This window comes from Fringilla coelebs (assembly GCF_963513975.1).
Source record: "Fringilla coelebs genome assembly, chromosome: 5".
In the NCBI taxonomy this organism is placed as follows: Eukaryota; Metazoa; Chordata; class Aves; order Passeriformes; family Fringillidae; genus Fringilla; species Fringilla coelebs.
The window spans coordinates 23,862,367-23,880,309 of record NC_140033.1 but is presented as its reverse complement, the minus strand read 5'-3'; the positions used below and the strand labels follow the sequence as shown (position 1 = coordinate 23,880,309).

At 42.4% G+C, this 17,943-nt stretch overlaps 1 protein-coding gene across 1 annotated transcript in view; it reads right to left on the bottom strand.

Moving 5' to 3' along the window:
- ANKRD26 (ankyrin repeat domain containing 26) overlaps nucleotides 1–5,786 on the bottom strand; it is a gene marked incomplete at its 5' end in the record, with an annotated part of 46,546 nt that extends 40,760 nt beyond the window's left edge. The window contains 6 exons of the mRNA XM_084205432.1: nucleotides 1,511–1,662; nucleotides 2,439–2,576; nucleotides 3,070–3,176; nucleotides 3,308–3,481; nucleotides 3,718–3,832; nucleotides 5,584–5,786. Coding sequence (XP_084061558.1) covers nucleotides 1,511–1,662; nucleotides 2,439–2,576; nucleotides 3,070–3,176; nucleotides 3,308–3,481; nucleotides 3,718–3,832; nucleotides 5,584–5,786 — 889 coding nt within the window. The remainder of the gene's footprint in view (nucleotides 1–1,510; nucleotides 1,663–2,438; nucleotides 2,577–3,069; nucleotides 3,177–3,307; nucleotides 3,482–3,717; nucleotides 3,833–5,583) is intronic.
- Nucleotides 5,787–17,943: the final 12,157 nt, after the last annotated feature.

The following is a 17,943-nucleotide window of genomic DNA, read 5'->3' as shown; positions in this document are numbered from 1 at the left end:
ACACTGAAGATCCCAGAAAAATTTTACAGAAGAGCAATAATAATGAAAATAATTCCAAAATAGGTTTCTCTGTTTTCCTGAGATCATTCCAACTTCTCCTCTAACAGAGGCTTCAAAGTCTGTTACTGCAGCATATTAGAAGGATTCTCATGCTACAGGACCTGTATTTTTTGTGTGCAAGTTAAAAACTGAAGAATTAATGCAGGTAAATATTCTCTTTATGCCACTAATCTCTAAGAGACAGTAACAGTGTGCACTGTTTGGGCAAAAGCAACATTTTCCTGATTAAACCAACTGTGTCAAAATCTTTAAAAAAAGACAAAAATCCTGCAATCTACCAATCTTTCCAAATCTCTGACTAGGTCAAATGAAGTGTTCCTAAGTCAAAGCAACAAAGCCTGACTCTAAATTAAATTCCTGTATCTAGGAAAGGTCAATGAGGAAAAATATCCCATATTTCACACATTTTTCTAGACATATTTAAAAATGGAGTAAGGAACTGTATTTAAAGGAATAAGGAATTGTTTTTGAGCAGTGTCTGCTGCCCATTTGGAACAGAGTACCAAAGTAATGCCATTAAAAATTTGGAGAGAATAAAATCTCCCACTTGTAGGGCTAGAAATGTAAAGAACAAGACACACTATTTCATTTATACTAAGGTATTAATTTTCTAAGATTCCTCTAGCACTCTGAGCTCATAACCATAGACTGAGATTTAAAACTCACTGAAGGAGTTAATTTTTTGATCACAAGGCAATTTATTTTTTCTGAATCACAAGGTAACAATTATTTTCTAAAAAATTAATAAAAATTACTGAAAATAGAAGAAAAGCATTATTTTTATTGTAAATCGAAGTATGCTCTAGCCAGTACAGCATTCACAGACACTGCAATGTTATTGCCAAAGTTACTTTTCCAATATAATATTTGGTAAGTATGTCTCTACAGCACCTACACGGAAACAGCTATAACTGATTTTGAGAAATAGGACATGCAAAAAGGACCTTAGTGCAGATGGAACTATTAACATTAAAGGAAGACACGAACTTCATGAAAATCAACAATACACATACCTTTCTGCTCATTTCTCTGCTGCTTCCCAAGTACAGAAAGAGGAACAACTACTCAGGTGGAACCCACTGCTTTTGTAATTGGATTTTGACAATCTGAGCTGCCATCTCTAGGTAAAAGTACACACTTGAAAAGTAAACACTTTTGCCTAGTTCCTTCCCTGTCCTCCTCTCTCTCTCAAGGAAAACACAAATAGGTGGACAGTCTGACAGACAGAAAGTAACAACCCTAAGAAGTGAATACAAGAATGCAAATCAAATGTTTTCACTGACAAGCAGCACTTCCAACCATAATCAACACATTCACAAAGCTTCTGCTACTCCATCTGATGCCTCTACTAAAGCCAATGGTGAACACAGTAAGCACTAACAACACAAGCCCACTAAGAAAAAGCCACACTGATTCTCCTCATGAGCTACTCCATGGTGAAGGGTCTTACCTCCTCTGTCCACAGCAGGTGCACCCAATGTAAAGCCAGCAGCTGCTGCCCTGTGTGGAGTGCCAAGTGCTGTGATGCCTCGTGCACCACCACCTGTAGAAGCTTCTCCTGTGTTTTCCCAGTCTGCATATTCTGCCAGTTGTTTGCTAAGACTGTACAGAAAAAGAGAGGAAATGCATTAGGTAAAAGAGAATCCCATACCTGCATACACCACTTAATAGAAGAGTTAACAGCCACTTCTTATCCAACCTATTAGTATCCCATCCATAGCCATTTAGACTTATATACTCATATGCACTTACTGCATGACCATTACACACTTCAATATTCACTACAGTCACATTCACTCTACAGTCATATTCAAACCTATGAAGGTATTAACTCCTGCTTGGTACCTGTCAAGTTTCACCTCTGGATAACTGTAGGATACAGATATATTTTAGAGTTTATATTGAGCAAACGTGAGCTTAGCAATAAAACTTGAAATCTAACAGAGAACTCTGGGTAAAATTTTCCTCAACTTCCTAGTAAACACTAGACACTGGAATGATACATATCAGAAGACAGGAGGACATGACAATGAATTGTGCCAGAGAAGATTAAACTGGATATTAGGAAAAATTACGTCAGGGAAAGGGTTGTCATACATTAGAACAGACTGACCAGTGAAGCTGTTGAGTCACCAGCCCTGCAGGTATTTGAAAGATGTTGTATATTGGCACTTAGAGATGTGGTTTAGTGGTGGGCTTGGCAGTGTTAGGTTGATTCTCAGAGGCCTTTTCCAATTTTAAATGATTCTATGAAGACATCACTGAGAACACCTTCAACACAAGTCTCACACTATTAAACTTTAGTGCTGTTATCAAAAATTATCAAAAACCACATTGATAACTGGCAACTTACTTTAGTGATACAGTTTAAAATTTACCTAGAATATCCATGAATAACAGCATAATCCTCAGCTGTCCATCCATTAGTGTCTTTCTGGGAAACATCAGCACCATACTGAAGAAGAATCTTTATCACATTAAGCTCTCCACCAGAAGCAGCAGTCATAAGTGGGGTTCTGAAGGATCCAGGAAATATGATATGAAAAAGATTGCCTTACAGTTGCCATACATATTTTTTTCTTTCTGTTCACCCTCAATAAAGCATACTCTCCATTACTTTAAAATGAACAAAAGAAAAAGCATTTTTCATTAATATAAACAATAAAATGGGATAGGGTCTCAAAACAATTAAATGTTTAATCTTCAAACAAAGCTTTCACAAAGCTTTGATGGCTTTTCAATTTGAGGGAATGCCACTGAGCGAGTGGCAGGCTTCCTGCCGGAAAGGCCATCACAGAGAATAACATTTTGCAATCCTCAATGTGGAAAGCATTGAATGAGATATGACAGCAAGCACTGAGGTACAACCATCTTTCACAAGTCACACAGAAGCAACCACTTCTGAGTGGCTCCTTGTTTTGTGTTTTTACAAACCTCACTCCCACGTCTCTCTCAATCCAAGCTGAAGAATATTAAAGAGGCCCATGTAAAGTTCTGACAGCCACTCACCTTTCACACTGATCTCGAGCATGCACATCAGCTCCTTTTTTAAGAAGAAACTCCATTATTTCTTCGTGGTGTTCGGAGACAGCAAGAATAAGAGGGGTACATCCCTCCTGAAGGTAAAAAATAAAAAATAAAGTTAAAAATCAAAGCTAAAAAAAAACCCCAGAAAAAACCAACTAAACAAAACTTGAGGAAAAACGTAACTTTTGGAAAGCACTTCATTAACAAACATAAAATTTACCTTATTTTGGGCATCAATATTGGCACTATGCTGAAGTAACAGCCCTGCTACATTAGTATTACCAGACAGGACAGCCAGGTGAAGGGCAGTGTTGCCATCAGCATCTGCCAGATTTGGGTCAGCACCATGTTCTAGCAGAATAGCCACACATTTTTCTTGCTGGCACTGTACTGCCTGGAAACAAAACACAAAAAACTTCCAGCATTTACAGTTTCACTTTGTTGCAATTCCTCTATTTTCCCCATACTGGGAATTAAGAGCACCTTCAAAGATAGCTAACATATACTCATTCCACAACAATCACAATATGCATGATTTTACAAAGGTCTACATAAAGAATAGTGAAAAATACATCATTTAGTTCAAAATCAGTAAGTCTCACTTGCAAGAACATACCATAATCCACGTACCTTCATCAGTGGTGATCTGTTATCATTGTCAAAAAGATTTAGCTTACACTTGTTTTCTACTAGAAATGTAACTACATCCACATGGCCATTTGCACAAGCAAGATGCAGAGGTGTCCTAAAAATGAAATAAATTGAATGAGCACAGACAGGGATAATTTCAGGCTTTTTTGATAAACAGATATGACAAGTTTCACTTAGCAAATCTCAAGCTTAAGAACCCACTCCATTAGCTGCACAGTAGCTGCCCACCAAATGCTTGGGACTTGCTAGCAAAAACCCTCCATAGTATCTGCTTAGTAAGGGGACATTTCCTTCACTGTAGAACAGAATCTGCAGAGATTCTTGTGCCCAAGATTTGGGTATTGTTCTCTGTAGTGTGGGACTACACACGTGGCACAGCAACAGAGACCAAAGCCTGGAAATCTGAGGACTATGGCAAGTCAACTTCTAAGTTTTGCTTTGATCATTCATGGGCCAGAAGTGTATTGGGAGATGTTAGAGATAGGCTGAATTGCAAGATTAGAGCTTCCCCTCACTTTGAGAATTTTTCCTTTTTCTCTAGCTTTTTCACTACGGAAGCAAAACTAAGAACACATTTGCACTAAAGTGCCTCTAACAATATGTAGCAAACCAGAGAGCAAAACACTCTGATCCTGACTACAGGAAAGTTGTTTTTGACTTTCCTGTAATGTTTAACTATCGTAGTCAAGCCTACTACAGATTAAGGCCTCTCCAAGGAGGCAATACTGTGTTTCCACAATATATAACCAGCACAGGAAAACTGAACTTTCTTCTTCAATTTAAAGCCTTGCCAGAAGTAAAAGCAGTCCTTCAAATCACAACATCTTAGGTCTGATGTCAATTAACCAGTCTACTTGTACACAAAGACACAATCACTGAGGAAATCCTTGCATGTGTTTCCTCCTACGAATCTAGTAGGTATTTTTAGGGCAATAAATCTAGATGAGCTTTATTGCTGCCAGAAGTCCAGCCTAGGAAGCTGAGCTACTCTGCTAAAACCAGCCCCTCTTCAGAATATCACAAAGAATTTGACTCTGAGCCTTTTCAGAAAAGGTGATTCCCTTTTGTTTATGATAGATCACTAGGAACTATGCTGCAGCCCAGGGCTTCTCCTTAAGGAATAACTGTAAGTGTTTTCTGTGCTTGACTCAAACCCCCACACAACACCTGCCAGAAAGCAACAGCTTCTCCTATAAGTGCCTGACCAGGTATTCCAGTCCAAGGTACTGATCAGCTGTACCAAAGCCTCAGAGTAAAAAACTAACTGCCACCTAAAACCACACTGCTGCTTAGGCTGCCACATCACACTCAAAAAAGGCAACTATGCGTGCAGCATCAATAAACATGTTTATTTTGCGTTATAAATCCTTCCTGACTGCAGCGTCCACCTTTCTTGAAGTTGCTACCAGATGAGGTAGCACATCCTTCGGGCTCAACTACTGAACCTGCAGGCTGAGACCTCAGAGGGGCATAGAGATGGGTGTGATTACGCTCAGACTTCAAACCCCGGCTAGAGAACGGCCACAAGGCTCCCCTTGCAACTCCTCTTTGCCAGGCTAAGAGCTCGCTTTCACCCCCGCGCCCCCGGGCAAGGACACAGGAGTCCGGGAGTGAGAGCACTGTCCCGGGTCAAAAATGGTAAGGCGACAGTTGGCCGACTTCAGGGGGTTTTTGGCAGCCCAAGCCTGATTCCCACGGCCAGCCAAGGGCTGTGCCGGGCTGCGGCGCACGCACTCCCACTCCTCACAGCGCCGCTGCCGGTCCGCTCCTGCGCCGGGGAGCTCCCGGGGGCTCCTACAGCTGCACCTGGGGCTCCCGAGACCGCCCCGCGGCTCCCGCCCTTACCGCTCCGCCTTGTCCCGCCCGTCGATGCCGTATTTCCTCAGTCCCTGCCGCACCTGGGCCAGGTCGCCGCTGGCGGCCGCGCGGTGTAGCTTGCCCAGGTCCTTCGGACGAAGCTCGTAGGCACCGGCGGAGCAGGGAAGGGGGACGCTGCCGGCCGGCGGCTGCCCCTTCCTCTTCCTCCCGAACCCGAAGATCCTCTTCATCCTGCAGCAGGAACGGAGGAGGCACAGTCCCGTCTAAGCAGAGCGACGGCGGGAAGCAAGGCGGGCTGTATCGTGCCTCAAGCAGGGGCAGGGGAGGGGAGCTCCCGGCAGCGAGCTCGTCTCGATGCGGCTCCTGCGGAGCGAACCTCGGGCGCGGCGGGCGCCCCAGGGCAGAGCCCGAGCCCACTGCCCCCGGCAACCCCGTCCCACCGCCCCGCGCACCGCGAGCTGCGCGCAGGCGCGGGCAGGCCCGCGCAGGCGCGGTCGCGGGAGGCGGGGAGTTAGGGAGGGTATAGTTCTAGGATGGAATTAATGTCCCGGGGCACTCAGTGCTGCGTGGGTGCCGCTATCAGGCTTGGGTGAATGGATGACAACAACAGACAGCAAGGATTAATACAAGAGGAAAGGGGATGGAGCAGAGCTGCAGACATCATCTATTTACGTGCCTGGCCAGATGCTGAGGAAGACGTCTGGTCGAGGTAGCTGGGATCGCAAGCTGCCCGCTGAGATGCCGGTTAAGCTTTGGGTGGGAGCCCGAGACAAGAGGCCGGGAGCTGCCAACCTTCGGGATGTCCAAGAGCGTGAAGATGGGTGACACTACTCAGGTGAACAGACTCTGGGAGACAGCAGGAGCCTGGAATTGCCGACTTTTTGGGTAGCAAAAGGCACGTAGACCGGTGACGCCAGAGAAGTCGTTGAACCTGGAGAGTGGGACAAGAGCCGAAGACTCGGGCGGAAGAGCGAGACTGGCTCAGGGGGAGACTGTGAGGCTGTAGAAGCCCAGAGATTCTTTATGTAGGTGCTCTCCTCAGAGGCACCAGCTCGAGCTGTTCCTGTGTTACTGCACAGAAATAAACTGCTTTATGGAACGAGATATCTGAGACTCTGCTATGGGAAACCGGGGTCGAAGCGGTAAGGAAACCTGGTGTGACCGTGTGGGAGTCGGGGTGTGGGGAGATGGGTCAGGCGAGGCGCCCTCACCTCGCTGGAGCTGCCCGCTGTGCGGGGCTGCGCTTCCAGCAGGGGAAGCCTTTGGCCCTGTGACACCTTTGGGCTGTGTGACTGCCAGAGTTTTGTGAATGGTCAGACTGGGACGTTTCCCTAACGTCCATGACAGACTCAGAAAGTTACTTTCTGGTAAGTGGAACTAAGTTGGCACCGACACAGAGGAATACAAACATGCATGCAGACGGCCTGTATGAAATTGTAGCAGAGAAAGCAAAATATTTGGTAAGTTTGAAATAATTATTAATATTGTACTGCTACAGTGATGCCACTGGGTAGTTCAGATACCATATAATTTGGGGGCAATGCCATGGCACAGTATACCCTAGGGTATTTGTCTAATGGAACACCTTGCCAAAACAATTCTTCCTATCTTTAGAAACTACTTTTTGCATATGAATTTCTGAAAAACAGATGGCAAACAAAACCTAATTCAAACAGAGGAATGCATTTCACTATGATAAGTAGTAAAAATATTTCTTGTAACTGGAGAGGAATATAGTACCACTTTGTAGGGAGGTAATTCAGCCTTTTGAAATATTTTTTTTTCCTTCATCTCTAAGAATGGTATATATATTAAAATCTTAATTTTCCTTTCCAGAATGAATCTTCACTGCTTTATCAAATGTTGGCTTCTGGCAATATTCTCTTGTACTGCGGTGACTGATGTACAGACACTTTCATTAGCTGATTCTCTGTGCATTAGCAGCGTTCTGTTTTTTCAGACCTGACTCTAGAAAGAAGAGCCAAAATAATAATAACAATAATTTTAAAAAGATGCAAAAATACCCTTTTGCTGAAACTGCAGCTAAGTAGATTCAGGTTGCAAAACCTAAATTTCTGTGAGTATTCGGAAATAACTACCAGTAACCATTTTGAATGTCTCTATAGTCAGTCTGACCATTTAATGGAAAAATGGAGAGCAAAATGCATTTTTTAACTGGATATATTTGTTTTCTTCCAGCCATCTTAGAAGAAAAGCAAGTTTTTATTTACAAGATGGCAACATGGGATAAACATGAGTCATCTCTATGCTCTTCAGGAGGAAGTATTTAAACTCAACTTTTCAAGTGGACACATGCTCAGCCATAAATAGTTTTATTTTTACAGGTTACTCCCCAGCTAAGACCAGGAAATCCTAATTGTATGTCAAATATTTCAGAATGGTATCAATAAAAAAACCCTGTGATTACAATGTCAGTTTCAGTTGGTGACTTTGATAGCTGAATGGGCTAAAATCTAGTTTCATGCTTTTGAAGATAAGGAGATGCTGATGGGGTCATAGAGTGATATGAGTACAACAGAAACTGTTAATTCCTTACTAGCAAAAAAAGATGCAAAAGAAATAGCTAGTCTCTGTCACTAAAGCAACTGTCAGCTGTTTTATCGATACTACTTCTTTAATGGTGTTGGCTCAGGGTGCAGTTGAAGATACCAAAGTGTATGTTTTTAGTTTTGATCCATTTCTATTTTAAATATCTTTTTTATAGTTCCTTTTTGCATTTAGGTTTGGGGTTTTTTTTTTAAGTTTTGGTAATTCCTATTCTGTTCAGTGTTCTCTATGCTTATCTGTAGTTTTCTCAGTATCATCTAATAGCAGCTGTTTCTTTTCCTGTCTGCATGAACTGTTTCATTCCTGTTCCTGAATTCTTGTTTCATTACAAGACTTGTGTACCACAGGGAGATTTCCAAATAGGGCTTAAGTGGGACTTAAGTGTTGCATAAGCACTGGTATTTGGATTAGTCTGCTATAGGTACACCTTTTCTTCAACATGATTCACTGTAGCTGGATAATTTAGCTCGCAGTCTTTGTACTGAGGAACAAAATGACAGTCTGAAATTCCCCTTTGCCAATATGGCTAATTCCCCTATCAGACCACCTGGTGTATTTTGTCTACCAGGAAGGACAAGTGTCAGTAAAGACTTGGGCTGATAACAATGTGCTGCTAAGAATCTGGTTTAGCACACCTGCTTTGCAACTGCTGTATTTATAGAAGTGGTACAGCTTAGACAAGCTGCCTGGGAGGATTGCATGTCTCAGTAATACTGACTCTGAGGCTTTGAAGGGGACAGGATAGTTAGAACACATCCTGCAGACAGTGGCTTCAGCACTCCAAGGGCAGAGCTGCAGCTGTGGGGGTGCTTCTGGTGTGCCAACTCTGGAGACTTCCAGAGTCATTGGATAGTTGCTGAGTCCAGTGGGGGCAGTTTACTTGTTCCCAGAGTCCAGCCCCATACACCATATCCCATGCACGTGGTAGGATTAACAGCTAGCTTTCCATTTAGAATGTAGAAGGGATTTCTTTTGGCTTCCTCTAAGTGATGAACAAGAAATTTTATTTTCTTTTCCATACAGTAAAACAGTTACTGTATGAGATTGGCTCAGTTGGTCAGAGAATGGTGCTAACACCACTAAGGTTATGGGTTCAGTCCTTTTATGGGCCATTCACTTAAAAGTTGTACTTGATGATCCATCCTTGTGGGTCCCTTCCAACTCAGAATCTTCTGTGATACTATGATTCAGAAGAGGCTTACTAGCATATTCACTAGAACCACACAAATTCACTGGCTCACACTTTCTGGGCTACCAATATACAGTTATGGAAATGAATTCTGTGTTATTGTCAGGTAGGTCGCAATTGGATTTGTTAGGTTTGGTTCATTTTAGTTGAGAAAAATGCAAAATAAGACCTTTGTCTTCCTTCTTTTTATTAAACTACCTGGAAATGATAAACCATAAGAAAGGGAGAAATGTCTGCTGACAGTAGGACTGCAATGCAGTGAGAACTTCAATTCCTAAATGCTGTGGCTTAATCCCAGACCCAAACTGAGGTACCACACAGCTGCATGATCACTCCCCCCTGCATACACACCACCACTCCTCCCCAGCCCAGTGGGATAAGGAAGAGAATTAGAAAAACCCCCTGACTTGTGGGTTCAGATAAGAACAGTTTAATAACTGATACAAACAAAAAGGTAAACATTGTAATTTCTAAACAAGGAAAAATTAAACCCGTAAGAAACAAATGATCCACAGTAGAGTTGCTCACCACCCACTGATTGATGCCCATCCTGTCTAACTTGACCCAGTTTCTATGGTGTGGAATATGCTTTTGGCCAGTTTGGGTAAGCTGTCCTAGCTTACTCCTCCGAGCTTTTTGTGCATCTCCCCACTGGTTGACACATGAGACATTGGAAACTCCCTGACTTCTGATAAGCAGTGCTCAGCAACAGCCAAAACATCAGTGTGTTATTGTGCTGGTCTGGGCTGTGGTAGAGTTAATTTTTTTCATGGTGACTGGTATGGGGCTGTGTTTGGATTTGTTCTGAACACAGTGATGATAGTGTAGAGGTGTTTTTGCTATTGTTGAGCAGTGCTGTTGGGTCCCAAGAGTGCAGTCCTGGGCCACCTGCTCTGGGATAGCCCACAAAATGTCAGGTCCTGAGAACATAGTCCTGGACTGCCTACCCAGGCAGATGATATTTGGGATACCCCTGGGCTAAATTAGGCAGAACAGTGCCAAACAATCAAGTAGAAAGTTTTATTCATGGCAGCAATGATGGCAGAACCCATCTTAATTTCCAATCTTACTCATTCTGAAAAGTGCTGAATGTTCAGAATCCAACTGCATTAAGGCTGTACATTCCTCTCCAATGTAGAGTCTATCAGTGATTCCAGTAATGACAATGAAATAATTTGAGCTAAAATGCTTTGTAGGGTTAGACCTATGTTTGGGTTTGGTGCATCTGAACAGTGAACTTAACCCATCAATTATTCTGAGTCTGCAGTGCAGATATCAGCCCTGCCCAGAGTTGTGCTTGAGTACAGAGAACATGTGAGAAACATTCTGATGGAGACATATGGGAGCCTTCATCCTTCCAGCAGTGAACAGCTATACAAATATGAGAGTAGGCAGAAAGTTAATGATGACATTATTCACTTTCTTGTCCGATGAAATGTTTTCTTGTGCTTACAGTTTGTGCCAGCTGTGTTTCAGATACTGATAAATTTGAGTTTAGAATAGGCTCAGACATGGTTTTCAACAGACACTGAGGGAGAGAACCATGATTGTTACCAGAAAAGTCCCCTGAATGTTTCAGTTGGTAAATGGTTTTTCTGTGACCCTCACATACTGATCATTAGCCTTTTTTTCAAGTTTAAGTTAGTTTCAATTTCTTGCAAGACCAAGACTTTCTGAAATAATTATGCATACTTGGTGTTTAAAATCAAACCAGCATCAGACAAAAAGAAAATAGTGTTAAATCAAAACACAGATGCAGTGATTTGCTTATACCGCATAGTCCTTGATCAAACTGCTAAGCAGCCAGATTTCATCAGCTCACATGGCATCACAGAGTTACTGCTGCTTCTTACATCATTTGCCTTTACTTAGAGTTTACAGTACTGTTGCTCCTTTCCTCCTCCAAACAGAAGTCTCGTTCTCAATTATGTGAAGAACTTATGCAATGCACTGTTTAATTAAAATTGTTAGCCTCCAAAGGGCATTTGGGATTTACAACCCATACATTCACTAATAAATGTAACTTTCATGGGGATCACCTGGAGAGGAGGTGGAACATTATTTTAATGCATTTTTTGCCAACTGTACTTTGGTGTATGTGTGGAGAGTGATGTCTCAGAGTTCTAATGCCTGCCTTCATGAATTTGAGGAAATGAGGACTGGTGAGGTGAACTTCCATAGATGTCTACTTCCCAGCAAGACCTGGGAATGGTTTTTCTTCTTGACTTCCAGGTCTTGAACATGTCTCTAAGCATGAAAATAACACTGGAAACATTCCAAACACATTAAGGGAAAGGATGAGAAAGAACAAAGGGAAACTTTCGTTTAACTTTTAAAAAAATAGAACATGAAAAATGCAACATAATGAAGCTACTGTAAGAGGAAATATTTCTGACAGTTTTGTCAAGCTCAAGAATCCAGATCAGTCAATCTGCTGGTCAGAAAAAACAGATGTGGTTCTTATTGTGAGTGCAAAAGAAACCAGCTATGCAGAAAAAAACCCAACAGATGGGTGCACTGTGCTTGACATCCATTTAATAGAGTTTATATTCAGTCTGCAATGAACAAGTTTTCACATCTGAACTGGGGAGAAGGGAAACCATAGATGCTCTATAAAAGCAAAAAGTTTCCAGAGCCCTTCCACAGCATTTCATTGAATTAGGTAATTTTTGGTTAAAACATCATGGTACTCCTCTATAGCTCTGCAAAGGGGTTTCTGGTCCACATGAAGGTTTTTGGAAGATCCAGTACATCCAGTTTCAAATTCAGCAGTGGCTGGGGGGAAATGACACAAGATTCCTTATGTTACTTCTACAGCAGACATGGAGAAATAAGGCACTGTAAGAAGATTTTACACAACTTGAGAGTCTGCAAATCTGAACAAGACTTTAAAATTTCCAAAGACACCTAACAAGAGACAAGCTGGGCAAATAGGAAGAGCCACATTTTGTGCATATGTACTTATCAGTCAACAGCATTTCTAAAGCTGGTGACAGGCTACATGACGGTAGAGGTACAACTGACTCTGAAGAAGGTTCTAAGCACCAGCACTTTATTTCAGTAAAATCTTTTATACCCTTCATCTTTCATGCATTACACTTGTGTGCTCTCTCCCCTTTTGTGATCGGTCACTACACCTCAGCATTCCATGTTTCTTTGCCTTCAATACTGCTCACCTGTCCTACACAGTTGTTTCCATTAGGGATGAGGCTCGGCCGCATCCTCATTCCCAATCACCACAAACTGTGCCTACAGTTACACACTGAACATCTTGTGGGACTCCACATGACTCCAGTGGCCCTTAACGGGGCTTCTTAATGTAGCCCCTGAAGAGATCTTCAACCTCAAGTCTTTTCTTTCCTCAAACATTCAAAGCTGTGCTTTATTGCAGCACTACAACTACACAGCTGCAGTCCCTGCAAAGCAGTGACTCTGGAGGACCTGCTACATGAAGCAAGTGGATTTCCTCTTTGGACACCTGGCCTCAAATTACAGAGAGTGTTTTATGCTCCATGTTGCAAGCATTGAACTCATGTTTGCCTAAATACCACTGAACCATCTCTTCCTAAAGAAATGTATCTTTTATCCCTGATCATGCTCTTGTTAATTATTCAAAACAAGACTGACTGCAACACCTAAGCTACAAAGACAAGCCATGAATCATAGCAAGAAAAATCAAGATCTAAGAGCAGAGAATATGTACGGTATGGTTTAGTTTTGAATGCAATCCATGTACAGGGAAGAAAGGGATGGCTGAAGTCTATAAAGATCTCTAAAAAATCTGGGGGCTTCTTTGATGCTTTTGCTGGAGATTAACTCTAGTAAATAGCAGCTTCATCCTAAACTGAGTGTTTCTGAGTGGAGCAGTGGATGAATTTTCTTTTTGCTTGTTTTTTTCTAGGCAAGTGCATAACATTCTATGCAGTATTTTGGGAAGCAGGAATTTTTCACATTCAAGTCTAAACTGGAGAGCTTGCAGAAAAAAATCTCTGAGCTTAGCAGAGGAAGTTTAAAATAATGGCTTGAAAGATGTCAAGACTTAGAAAGAGACACCTTTTTCCTTAATAGCACAAATGTAATGACACATTACCTTCTTTCAGTTCCTTAGTGATTTTTTCATCCAGTTCCTGTTGTGCCTACAATTATGCATCAAATATACAGTTAAGACATAATATACATAATATGACCCAAATACAACTGCTAAAACTCCTAAAACATTCTTACACCCTATGGACAATGTGACAAAACCTAAACATATCATACCAAATGGAGATGATGGGCTGTGATGACCAAGAAGATGTCGAAGGCCCTGCACCACATGAGCTATGTGGAAAGGCTGAGAGAGCTGTGACTGTTTCTTTCCTGGAGTAGACAAAGCTCAGGCGACCTTGCCTGTGTGTATTAACTACCAGGGGGTGGAGTAACAGAGATGGAGCCAAACTCTTCTCAGTGGTGCCAAAAAAACAACTGCCCCCAAGCTGCAAGTTTTTTTCAAGCGTGGACAGTAAAATCCTGGGGAAGAGGGATCCCTCCAGAACACGAAATAAGACATGGGTAGCGGAAGGAAGCAGAAAATCTCAGGCCTAGACCAAAACAAGACCTAAAGCAGGACTAATCCTAAGCAAAGCCATAGTAGTTGAGCTGTTGGAAGAAAGCACTCTCCCCAGTTTATGAAGCCTTCACAAGGACCAGAAGGTCCACAGGACCCTCTGCTACATGTGCAGATGAATCAAGAGAAGAAAAAGGTCCTGTTTGCCTCTTATTTATTTTAGTAACCTTTTTGTGATTCTCATCCCTTCCCAAGGAAATAGAAATAGATGGAAATAAAGCTAACACACGGATTTCTCTGAAAAGGAATGAGAAGGCCTTTGAATGAAAATACATCTTTGAGGATTCTGACAGTGTCTCCACTGTTCTCCTGGTCCCCAAGCCCTCTGGAGAAGGCATCAGAGGTCTGAGCAGGTACCTGAGCAGGTACCTCTCACTGCTTAGCTCTCAGGCAGTACCATACTGGGTCACTTGCAGCAGTCACCATCTCAGTAATTCTGTTTCAGGAGCTGATGTTGACTTACTACTTACCCACGGGGCTTCTTGAGCACAGAGTAAGTTGGATCCTCCAAGACTCCATGAGATGATACTCAGGGTCTAGGAACTCAACTCCAGAGCAGTACTGCTACTGCACACACAACTGCTGTTGCTACCCAGAACTTCTTGACTGTCAGAACAGGCAAGGGCAGTAAAGAGCCTTCTCCTCTAGTTTAACCATCAGAAGAGGTGAAATCCATACATACAGTGCCATCTTACAGAAGCTGAACTACCACAGAAGCCATAACTTGACAGAGACATAAAGCACAGAACTACTCAGCAGCAAGTCACTCTTTTACTTAAGAGAAACCAGCAACTTCAAAGTGTCTCCAGCTTTAGGCCAACATGAATGCATCAGTAAGTCTGGATCAAACCTAGCAGCATAAATAGACAAAACATTTGCAATAGCACCCAAGGTTGAACAGTATGGGCTACAAACCTTGTCATATATCTGGCTGCAGAGAAGAGAGAGAAGATTTTTGATTAAGGATCTGAAGAAAGAAAAACAGCCTTAAGTTCAAAGGTCTTCAGTGAGATAAGAACATGGCCTACATGTAATGAGACAAAGAAAAAAGCTCACAGTAGAAAGACCACTAGAAGGCAGTTGGAAAATGAAGCCAGAAAAGGAACAGAAGTTGAGAGAGAGAGCGTAGGGAGCTGATATTCCCTTTCTCACATTAGGGAAACTGGTTTCATAAATCCACCAATTCACACTGGTTGCAGCTAACAGAGTTCACTGTTCTTTTCTACATCAGCATGCCCACATTCATTTGCAGCAGCCTTTGGCACAGCTGTTGAGATGGAAGCTTGACAGTTTGTAAGTATAACAAGTGGCTTTGAGTGCCAAAATCTTCTTGCAATACTTGCAGCAGAGACATTCTCTGCCTAAGGCCCCATCTTCCAAATTCTGGTACACAGACCACTAACAGTACTTCCTATTTATGACTCAGAGAGGTTTTAAGAGTTTAAAATTTTTACAACCCTGATGACCAAAGTTCTTCAGCCTTACAATGTACAGCTGTGCGCTGTTCTGAGGATTAGCAGTTGCTTTGGGCTATTAGACATACGGCATGGAACAATAAATGAATTCTAACTTCAGGCTAAAAGGGAGAACCTTTCATATGTCTACTCTTCAACAGGAGTTGAGAATGGTATTTCAAAATACTTACCTTGGCCACAGAGGCCACAAATCTCTTTCTTGATGATAAGATCATCTCACATTGGCTTAGGAAGCTTCCCCTTAGACTAAGATTTCTGTCCAGTCCTAAACTGTTGTCAAGATGTCCCAGTGCAGTTGAATACAGAACTGGAGTTGCAGCCAGACCTCCGCTGACGATGCTGCTTGTGATTAATGATTTGCTTTTATGGCGCTCCCGGAGGAGCTTAGCATTGGCTTCTTCAAGTCTCTCATTAGCTCTGAAACATTTGGAAGGACACAAACAGTTACCTTCGGTAGCAACACTGTCCCAAAGTTACTCTCCAGGTCCTTGATTATTATTTGACTTCTGAGATGAAGAACCTCCAAAAGTAGTACATCATTTGACCTGAGCTTGTTTGGAGGGCCTGTTTCTAGGACGTCACACAAGGTGCAAGGAGCAGCGTTACCAACGCTTAGGAGTGCTCAGCATGAGGGCTTCGAAGCCTTCTGTGAAAGCCATGTGTTTACAGAGCTTCTTCTGGAAGGCACATCACTCTGTAACAACTCTGGGCTGGTCTCCTTTCCCAAGGAAAGCCCAAAGCTCAGAGCCACTGCTTAAACAGAAGCCAAAAAAGATAATTTCTATATTCCCTTCACAGAATCCAATTCTGTTCTCTAAGAAGCCTATTCATACTCAAAGAGTAATGGACATGAAATTAATCTTTTAATCATCTTCATCCTGGTCTGCAGGATGAAGAGATTATAGAGACTGGCAAACAAAGCTGCCAGTTAAAAAATCATCAACTTGAAAAGTATCCTGTTAATGCCATAATGTTGCTGCTTTGGTGTTGCTGTTGGAACATTAAAGAGAAATGAAGAGAAGGCTGATGAAGGAGAAGGTCTTTCACCAGAATTATGCCATCTCATGCTTCCACACATCATGCTAAGCAGGTGGAGAAGAGTGATTTGGAAGGAAGATGCATGAGGAAACAAGAGTCACTTTTATTACCACTCAAAACAATATGCACTTGCCTTTCCAGTTCCTTTGCTTGCCATTTGCTAATATGCACTTCCTTCAGATACAGCTCCTTGTACTTTTCCACTTCTGCCTGTACACATTGTTTTTGAAAAGTACTCTCTTGTTCAGTATCTTTTATCCTGTCCAATTGACATTCAAGACCTCTAATTCTGTCTTTTAGCTGGTTGGTCAGTAAGTCATGATGACTGGCTCTGCTTTGTTTTATGAACTCCTGAATGGCTGCCTGTGCCTGAAAGAGACAGTGCACATTCAACCACCACAAAGAAAAAGAGAACCCTCCCCACCTGTCAGTTGCATGTATCCAAGTTCATGGGCCCAGCCTGGGTCATAGAGGCAGCTGTGCCTTCTCACTACCATCAGCAGTTAAGGCAGAACCCTGGAGCTACTACCGTAAGTCTTTTCACTCAGGACAAAGCCCAAATTAGTACTGCTATTCAAATTTACTAATGAAAGAGCATAATGTAGGACAGGGCATAGAGAACACTCAAAGGCCACTTGCTATGAAAGCCAGGTATGTCCTCAGCTGCTTTCTGAGGAGCCTCTATTCAGCAGAATGTAGGAACTGAGCTCCTCTTGGCTCTCTGGGAAAACCACACGACAAAATTTTTCTATAGAAATAAGTAACTAGCCTCAGGATTCATCAGTAGGGAAATGTATAAGCAGCTTACAGAGGTAGTGGCTTGCAGGTTTCTCTGCAGGTTGTCAATTTTGTTGCTTTGCTGCTGGACAGTGGCTTCCAATCTGGTATTTTCAAATTCAAGGCTTAAAAAGAAATATAGGTGTTACTATAAAAATCTGCCAGAGCACCAATTCCAAAAGAACAGAGTAAAATATTGAAAATCAAGAGCATCATTCAAAACCATACTGATTTGCTCTGATGCAACAAGAACTCTATTCTGTGGTTTCCACACAGCTTCTGCAAGCACCAGACACTTTGTTCCCCTGCTGTTCCCTTACCGTTGCACATGTTCTTCAAGTTGTTTTACAGACTCCCAATATGCCGACAGCTGGTCCTGCAGTTCCTGGACAGGAGCTGTTGTTTCTCTTTCCTTCTCATCTGAGGTAGCCATCAGATTCTGAACACAACACTTGGAATTTCGGTATTTTTCTTCCACCTCCCGCAACTGTATATCACAGAAAGAGTCCACAGTTGTCAGGTGAGCTTTTATCCAGGGCAGTCAGCTGCTCCTCAAGGATTCACATGGGATATCTGCCCATACCCACTGCCCAAAGAACTGTAATCATCTCAAGTTCCTTCAAATCTTCTACTAGCTAATGAACACAAGCTGTGTTACTTCCTAATCTTCTACACTGGCCTCTTCCATCCCTCCACAGATTTCCAAGAGCATGCTTCTAAGCACTGACACT